Source organism: Uloborus diversus, chromosome 8 (assembly GCF_026930045.1).
Source record: "Uloborus diversus isolate 005 chromosome 8, Udiv.v.3.1, whole genome shotgun sequence".
In the NCBI taxonomy this organism is placed as follows: Eukaryota; Metazoa; Arthropoda; class Arachnida; order Araneae; family Uloboridae; genus Uloborus; species Uloborus diversus.
In genome coordinates this window covers 139,343,791-139,353,517 of record NC_072738.1, presented here as the reverse complement: position 1 = coordinate 139,353,517, position 9,727 = coordinate 139,343,791, and the positions used below count along the sequence as shown (strand labels likewise).

The 9,727-nt window shown below is 36.4% G+C and overlaps 1 protein-coding gene across 1 annotated transcript; it reads left to right on the top strand.

Annotated features, from left to right (window-relative positions):
• Positions 1-458: 458 nt before the first annotated feature.
• On the top strand, positions 459-9,223 carry LOC129228064 (U3-aranetoxin-Ce1a-like). The gene is made up of 4 exons (XM_054862698.1): positions 459-582; positions 2,973-3,084; positions 5,494-5,612; positions 9,002-9,223. Exons 1-4 carry the CDS (start codon positions 535-537, stop codon positions 9,083-9,085), a joined length of 363 nt encoding a protein of 120 aa, XP_054718673.1. The 5' UTR covers positions 459-534; the 3' UTR covers positions 9,086-9,223.
• Positions 9,224-9,727: the final 504 nt, after the last annotated feature.

The following is a 9,727-nucleotide window of genomic DNA, read 5'->3' as shown; positions in this document are numbered from 1 at the left end:
GTTATTCTGATGCATAAGCTATATTATTGTAAAGTTTCATCAAAATCCGTTCAGTAGTTTTTGCGTGAAAGAGTAACAAACATCCATACATCCATACAGACAAACTTTCGCATATGTAATAGTAGTAAGATTTCTTTCACCGTATTTAGGATGCCAATATACTACTTTTTATTTTTTTATAGTTGCTTGTAGGAAATATCCATTTTTCGGCCCAACCTATTACATATTCCCTTTTAAATTTCTCATTTGCCATTTACTGACACTGTTTAAACTTTTAAACCAAAAACTCACTATGAAACACATGAAACATTCGTTAAAAACAAAGTCAGGAAGTACAGTTTATCTATACTTTTAACCTCGTGCTTTATCACTTGAAACAAGAAATTTGCTTATATTCCCTTTGGAATTCGAGTTGAATGCAGAATCCGAATAAGGCAATTGCCAGCTGTGTATTTTATTTAATTCCCATGCTGTACTTATAAAAATCTTGAACTGCTGTTGCATCTGCGACTGAGATTGGTGCAATAAGTCAAAATGAAGGCTCTTTTCGTCATTGCGTTTGTCTGCTTCTTTTATGTAGCGGTAAGCACAATCAATTTTTCAAACTTTAAGTACCGGATTGACATTGCGTATAGTTGCATAATAGAAATTGTGAATTATTTATTCCGATTTGAATGAGTTGTTCTTTATTTTTGAATATGAGTTTCAATATGAATTTCCATTTTTTAAAATGTAAACCGAAATTTAGCTTTGGAGCCTGTGGAGGGTCTTTATTTCGGCCTTCGCGAAGCCGAAAAATTGAGGGAGGGTATGAGATTGACTTTAATTTTTTCAAACGGTATCTTTAATGCAGATAGGGCCCGATTAAGATATCAGGGGGCCCAAGGTCAAATAATTTTTTGGGGTTCCCTGTATTCAAACTTTACAATTTTAGCCATTGGATAAAACAATCCATTGACTAAAATAATACTGGCAATTTGGGGCTCCTAAATAGTGGGGGCCCTACGTCACGGCCTAATCGGCCTGTTCCGTAACCAGGCTCTGAGAGGACTTAACTTCAGGTTTAGGAGGGAGTCACTACTAGATCTAACTATTGGCAACATGAAGCTAATCGTAAAAAAATATTCACCCAGAAATAGGTGGTCCATTTGTCTGAACTATTGACAACATAAAGCTCATCGTAAGAAAATATTCATCCAAAAATTGGGGATCCATGAGTCTCTCCGGCAATTTTTTCAAATTTTAGGTCTTAATAATGCATTTTAGATAATCTTTGGTAGTGTAATGGAGAGAAGAGATTCGTGGACGCTCTCACGTCCATTTTTCGAATCTGAAAGTTTGAAAGCGCATTTGTTTTCTCCGATTATGTTAGGGGAGGGATTCGGGAATCTCCTCGAAATTGTAGCTTAATAAAGGAAGTGTTATTCGATCTTTGAGGATTTTCAGAGAAGGAGATGTTCGAATGGCGCTTCAGGAAAATTTTCTTATTTGTGGTGTTAAAACGGCATTTTAGACTGTCTTTGGTGATTTTAGATGAAGAAGAGGTTTGGGGGCACTCCTCTGCCGATTTTTCGAGATCGAAACTTTAAAACGCTACTGTGGATTAGTTTCCGAAATTGAAAAGCCAGAAATGCAATCGTAGATGATTCTCGGCAATGTTTTCAGGGGGGTCGGGGGCTCACACCCAGAGATTTTTTGAAAGTTTAATAATAGACGGGTTCAAGTTATTAACAAAAAATATTATACAAACATAATATAGCAATTTTTGTGCTACAAAAGTTTGGATTACTGATTATTTTAATTTTCAGCATTATTCGTTGTATAGTGTAAATGGTTTGATTGCATGTTTATTTTGAATTTAAAAATGCAGCGAAACCCCGATTTTACGTTCCGCGAATCTTCGATTTTCCCACATTAAATGTTTTTTTCATCCAATCCCAGTTTTTCCGTACATTAATAATGTTAATTTAACCTGGATTGTAAGTTTATTACTTATGAATTTCCCGTATTTTACGTTTTCCCTGAAAAGTAAAAAAGAAAAGAAATGTTCTAAAATAAACAATATGTTTCATTTGTGCTTTTATAAAGATAAGCCATGTTGTTGAAAGTTAATCCATGAAAAAAGAAATGTTACTGCTACTGCTCCATCCGTAGCCGACCTTATGGACTTTTCTTTGGCCAATCAACAAGAATCGGAAGCACAGCTCGTCCTTTCTTTCAATATTACATTGAAGAGCTTGCAAGTAGTGAAAAAATATTTTCTTTGTCATAAAGACCAGGACAAAAATCTTGCAAAGTATTTCAATCCTGGAAGATGCTGCCTTTACTTAGAATTCAATGACTAAAAAGCAATCCACAATTACGGACTAATTTCAAACTAAAAACTCGGATTCACAGCTAAATGTGTTAAAATGATCCAAACTGATACCTACAATAATGTTGTTTTCGTAAAATATAGGTATTATACCTTTTGAAAGAGTCATCTTAACTAGCTTTAGTTTTTTCTGTTTGATTTTTGTTTTCTATGCATTTCCCGTAATTTACGTATTTTTAACTCAGTCGCCTGAGCAACGTAAAATCGGGATTTCACTGTAAAAATCAAAATAAATAAAATGCCCTACAAGCTTAAGAATGGATGGCTAAATATTTACTGAAAATGGTATATTACCTTTCCCACACCAAATTGCTTTATATTATTGGCAAAGATTTCCTAATAAACCTATCTAGTTAATCTTCAAAATGCACCACGTAATTTTGCAAGAAAAAATTCTGCATGCCGTCTATTATAATCAAGCTTATATATTTTTACTACAGAAGGGATCGCAGATTGGCATTAGAAATAAAAAATCACAAGAGACAAAACCCCACATGTGAAATTTGGATATATGCAAATTTTCCGGTAATTTTTTGCCCTTAAATGGTTAATTCTAGTAGCACTGAGGACGAATTATTTTTTCTTTTCGCCACTTTAGGCTGCCGAAAAAGGAAAAGAATGTGAAAGCAATGACGAATGTGATGTTGGAGAATGCTGCGTTCAAATACATCCATTCGCTAAGTCCAAGTGTAGAGGCCTTAGAAACGCAGGTAAGGCAGCAATTTTTTTAGCAATTATTGTTAGTGCGGAAACGTCTTGTAAGTTTGAAAAGTAAAATTTGAATTACATTTTTGATGCGTTATCTGCCGTGTATGAAATGCTGGGGTACTTTCAGGATGTCTCGATACTTGGTATAGATCTCGACATGGTAAAGAAAATCACTTACGTTCGTAGAATAGTAGACGATGTCACACTCGGTCAGGCAGCCAACTGACGGTCGAAGCTTTCTTCAAATAATAAGCAAGGCTTTCATCAGCGGTTCAGGTGTCTCACTAAAATTCACATAATATGGTGAATTAGGCCTTATGAAGGCATCAATCTCCGATTCAAGTGTCTGACCGAGAAACAGATAGTCAGGCCCTAATAAAAAAGCTTCAATTTGCGGTTCAAGTGTCTGACTGAGAGGCTAATCGTCTGGTGAATCAATCGGGCCCTAAGAAGGCTTCAATCTGCGATTCAGGTGTCTGATCGAGAAACAACTAGTCACGCTTTAAGAAAATTTCAACCTGCGGTTCAAGTGTCTGACCGAGAAACAGATAGTCGGGCCAAAGAATCAAAAAACTTCAATCTCGCGATTCAGGTGTCTGACCAAGAGTCGAAGAGTATGGTAAAACAGACACCGAAAAAGCTTCAATCTGCGGTTCAGGTGTCCCCTAAAAAGGCCTCAATCTGCAGTTTAGGTGTTTGACCAAGAATTAAATAGTATGGTGAATCAGGTCCCATGAAAGCTTCAATCTGCAGTTTAGGTGTCTGACCGAGAAACGAATAGTCAGGCTGTAAGAAAGCTTCAATCTGCGGCTCAGGTGTTCCCTAAAAAGTCTTCAATCTGCAGTTCTGGTATCTAGGCAAGAGTCAAAAACAGTGATAAATCAGTCCCTAAGAATGCTTCAATCTGCATTTCAGGTGTCTGACCGAAAGCCGAATCGTCTGGTGAATCAGGTATTAGAGCTCTTTTACCTGCGGTTCAAATTAATCGAGAGTCAAATAATATGATAAATCAGACCCCAAGAAAGCTTTTATCTGCAGTTCAGGTGTCTGCTGACCGAGAGTCAAATAACTTAATTATGGCTCTAAGAAAACTTCAATCTGCGACTCAGATGACTTATCGAGAGTCGAATCGCGTGTTGAATACGGGACTTGTATAGAAATCCCCATATCAGAGTAATAGAAGAGGTTGTCCACCGTAGTGAATCGGAGCTATTGAAAATTCAAAGATTTAGCAAGAAAATAAATACTAATAGCCCAGCAGGTATATTCTTCATATTAAAAAAAAAAAACTTGAGGTTAAGATTGACATATGGATGACTAGCGACTAAGTGATGACGCTTTGCTTTTCGGCGATTTCCAGTTCATTGGCTAGTAATATCAGACATATGATGTATCTAATACATATATCTCTATCTGGTTCTCGATTTCTATATCGAGATTTCCAACAGTTAAGGGAATAGCAGACATTTGACTTTTAAGTCTTTAATTGTATTTATAAAATGAGTTATGGCATTTTCAAAACTAACTAAATTTTCACTATGTCACACTCATCTAATACTAAATATTTCAGGAAAAAACGGTTAAATCTTTAAATATTCACATTATATTACGTTTTAATTAACTATTTATGATTTTCCTTTATGTCGAGATGTCCTCAATTACTTTACACATTTTTAGTAGGGCTTCTAATTTCAGTAGCGTAGAAAATGTTACTACAACCAAATAAGAAGAAAAATTTGTGAGAAAAAGTTTTTTTAAATAAATTATATTGATTATTACGTTTTTTTTTAAAAGAAAGGTTATTCTAATTTTTTTTTTTCATTATGAACAGCGAGATTTTTTTTTTCCCGTTTCTACATTATATGCTAAATAAAAGCTGATTGTGTGTTCCCTTGTACACGCGTTAGAGAGTCTATACTTAAATCTCTTATTTATTCTTTAGGAATTTTTAATTTGGGCGAATTTTTTCAGAAGAAATGAAAGCAATTTCGACATGTAAAGGAAGTTTAGCCCGAAATGTTCGACACCATGAAGTTAAATCTTAAATTTACTTCAAAACTTTAGAGAAAAATAATGCTATTTGGTGATCACTGGTTTCAACTTATGACGTCACTCCAAAGCACTTCCGTCTCATTACTTCCATAGCATGTTGAAATATACTCCTCATCGGATCAAAATAAATATAACATCAATACATTTCTTTAAAACGCCGTTAATTTCACCCATTATCATCATAATTGGAAATATTTGCAAAGTTTTTTAGACTGGCAGTGAACTTGCACTTAAATTATTCACTTAAGTTATTCTATTCCTTATAATGTGGAAAATATTATTTCTTTACCGATCATGATAAATAATACATTTCTTACAGAAATTTGCCCGCATAACATTCTTACTTTTCGATATTTTAGGAGACTACTGTTTCCCGACCCCGGACTACCACACAACTGAGACAGGAAAATACCGTTTCATGTGTCCTTGTAAGGAAGGGTTAGATTGCCAGGCTGAAAAAGTGGAAGAAGAAGACGGAGTAAGTGACAAGCAAGCACCTGCATATCTTATCTCTCTCTCTTTTTTTTTTTTTTCAAATTTAAATTTCTAATTTATTTATTTATTTCCGCACTCACGAATTGCTTGTTGCTCTCACTTGATCGTAGTTTATGTCTGTTTGATTTTTTTCTGTGCTTATACAAGATAAGATCCAAAAGTAATGAGCCTTCGCTTAAATCTTTTAAAGATATAGTGCTCTGATCGGTAAAACTGACTAATAGTTTTAAAAATAGGCACCTCCTGCAACAATGCACTTCTGTAGGCAGCTTTGCCTGGACTCAAAGACATCCCTGAAGTGCTCTTCTGCGATATCTGCAAGGGCTGCCTTGACATGTGCTTGGATGTACTCGATGGAGTCGCAATGTTTTCGTTTCAACTCTGATTTTAATAGTGGAAACAAGAAGAAATCAGGAGACGACAAGCCCGGACTGTAGAAAGGGTGGGGCACCGTGGGAACGTTTACACGGACCTTCTTTAGTCAGAACTCCCGGCTTAAGTTTCACTCAGGCTTTCCGCGTGTGCAACTCCTCCGTAGTAATGCGTTGCACCGTAGTCTCCGATAAGTCCAGGGCTTTTGCTACTTGGTAGAGACTCAAACCCCAGTCCGTGTTCAAAAATTCACACACTCGTTGCACATTCACGTCAGTACGGGCCAACGACGGGCGTCCAGACTGGGGTTCGTCAGTCACCACTATCCAGCTTTACGAAAGGCCTCGTACGACTTTTCTAATTGCGAATAAGACAGACACTCAGTCTCAAACACCTGTTGAAGCATTGCGAACGTTTGGAAAGGAAACCGGAAGCAAAATTTGATCTTTTTGCGTTGCTCTGATGAACTTTCCATACAGTCGTGTCACGCAACACCGTATAGGGATTACTGTTACCGCTCCGAAAGCTGGGAAGCAACTGACCTGTCTTTCGCTGTAAAGCCAACAACCCCCACCAACGTCTCTGTCAAGCGCAGCGAGTTGCAGGGTGCGCATGAGTCAGTATAAGGTGAGGCTCACATTACTTTTGGATCCTACCTTGCAAATCAAACTCCTCAGGTTCATGGGTCTCCGTGAGTATGCTCCTCCACCTGAGCGGTGACGTCCATGTCCCACGGAATCGACTTTATTTATAACAGACCCTCTTGCCTTCACATAATCCTCCTTAGACAAAAACGGCATCCAGCACACAACATCCAGCATCCAGCATTCATTTGAATTCTGACGTCTTGAATTCAAATTATGTTTCTTGCAATTATGATTGCAATAGGAGCCAATTGTGAAAACAAGTAATCCAACGAGTAGGGTCTTACGGTAATTCGTGATTGCGAAATACATTTGAGTTTTGACGCATTGAAGTCTTAAATTCAAATTAAGTTCGATTTGCCATTGGACTCTTACTGCTTAAGTGGCCAGTTAATTGGGAAGCGCTGTAATTTTTCGATTGACATAACAAACGTCTGTCAATCTTATTCGTTTCAAACTACTTTATTTTATCACTAGTGGCACCCGCTTTGCCGGTAGTAGAAAATTAAAAGGTCTTTTGGTTCGCTTGCATACTTACAAATAATGTATGGTGAATTTTTTGCCAATTGGCTAGCCCATGTTACGGTTCCACGTTATGATAACTTGGTAATTTACTCGTCGATCTTATGATAATTTTGCCTGGGAAAATGTTCTTAAAATTGGAATAGAAAAAGAAAAAAATTCAATTTTCGAAAAATTGCTTCGAGGTACACATCCCCATGCTACAAACTAATTTTGTGCCAAATTTTATTAAAATCGGCGGAACGGTCTAGGTGCTACGCGCGTCACAGAGATCCAGACAGACTTTCAGCTTTGTTATTAGTTAAGATTAGAGGTGGGCAATGTGTGTCTCTCTGCACAACATACTCACGTCCATTCGATACGTTTTACGTTTCATTAGATTGGTAATACTCTTCGAAGGAAAAATAATTAAAATTATCTAAAAGTAAGAAAATAAGCAGATTAAAAAGGAATTGAAAAAAAAAAAAAAAAAATCAGGTTTAAATGCATAAAGTTAATTTTTTTAAATATTTCTCGGATGCCGAATGGTAAGATCTGTTTTCCATTCTAAAAATCGCAGGTTCCATTTCAACATTTCAAAAAATTAAGTTATTAAAATTTTCCAGCAACACCACAGTATGTATACTTATAGTATTACATGTATAAAGAAAAAGGTAACAATAAATACATCGGTAGCTTAGCCGGGGTACCGGATAACTTAATTTAAAAAAAAGACCCACCTAAATAGAGCTTCAAAATTATTTCACAGTACCGATGAGAACAGGAAAAAAAAAAAAAAAAACTGCAGCACTTTTTTTAAATGGGGGGGGGGAAAAATAGATAGCAATAATCCATTTTAAAATCTCTGTATACTGAATAAGCGACTTGGAACTCGTTAAGTAAGTTAAAAATAAAGTCAAATCTATATAGATGGTAGTTGATTGAGATGTTATAGAAAACAAAAGGATGGCCAGAAAAGTGATAAAAGATATTTTTAGGAATAATTTTGGCGACAGAAAACGTGAGAAGGACTTAAGCAGTTGCGTGGGACAGGAAGTGGGCGTTTTGTCATCCGCCCAAACATTTTCTTAGTAGCCTAAACAAATTACACAAAACATTACTAATGGATACATTAGAAAACTGCAAATGAACTGAAACAATGAAAGAAAAATGATGAATAAAAAGCTGAAAGGGTAAAGATGTGCTTGAAATGAATACATCGTACTGCACTGAGAAAAAGGAAATTTGAGATGAAATGAGAGTTGAAAATTTGGAGATGCATGTAACTTTTTTAAAAAATGTGTTTTTATCACAAGTGAATCAATACAACGTTCCACACTGCTCACGGTTCAAAAGAACGGTCGTTCATTTTTTACGTGAACGAACGGATCCGTTCATTTTAAGGATTCGTTCTTTTTGACCCGTTCGTTCATAAACGACACATCTCTAGTAAAGATAAAGAATATCAATGAAAATAATGTATAGGTAATGGGTGCGATTGCTAACTTAAGCATACATGAAACTCAGGCCCGTATCTGCGTACCCGCAGACTCAACAGTGCTAGGGGAGGGGGGCACATCCTTAATGGGTCCAACGGCCTTAGAAATTGGGGGGGGGGGCGGATGGAATGAAAAAACTGGCACTAAGATTTATTAACGTTACAAATACACACTGCTGGCCTCTGGGGAGGGGTACTACAGATTTTATTGCACGGAGGCTCACAATTTATAGATTCGGGCCTGATTAAATTTCCTTTGCGTCAGATACTTATTGTGTTTTTTAAACGAATTCATCAAAGCAGTTAATTGCCTCCCTAAATTAGTTACTCAACTATTGTTGTTTTGTTTTCTTTCAGATAACCACCTACACTAACGCACGTTGCGTGGATCCAAATAATCCTGAACCAGAGCCTGAACCTGAACCGGAACCTGAAAGTTAAAAACAATAACCACTATTCTATCAAAAATAAATCATCAAAAAAACTCAAACTTGGAAAAAATTAGCAATGAAAGTGTTAAGTACTTTGTTTAAAGTACTATTTTGTTTGCCATCAGAATAAAACTTGACATTTCTTGTGCAGGCCATATTTCTTTTCAAAACCGTTAAAGCTTGACCACGAAAAAAAGGCGGATGGCCTTGAGGCGAAACATCATTTGTAATAGTAGAATTTGCCAGAAAACACCGAATAATACGAGTAAGAAACATGGTCTTGCTAATCCTATCTATTTCAAAATAATAACAAACAACCTATTAAAAGTAATACAAATGGTGTTTTTGCTTCAAGGTCATCCGCCTTCTTTTTGTGGTCAAGCCCAAACTTTGACATCGTTAACTGGTATGCTCACTTTTCTTTAAAAACTTTAGGAAACGTTAACCCATTACTTCTTGAAATGCTCTGACTCTATAAGTGTTTTGTGCGACAACTGGTAAACAAACTTGCTTAAAATTTGTCTCCTGCTACACATTTTTTAATTCAACGGTGGTAAGGGAATGAGGGGCAAAAATGTAACGGCAATGGTAAATTCCGTACCTCAAAGCCAAAAGGACGTAAGTCACATTAGGTAATTTTACGGAAGAGAGG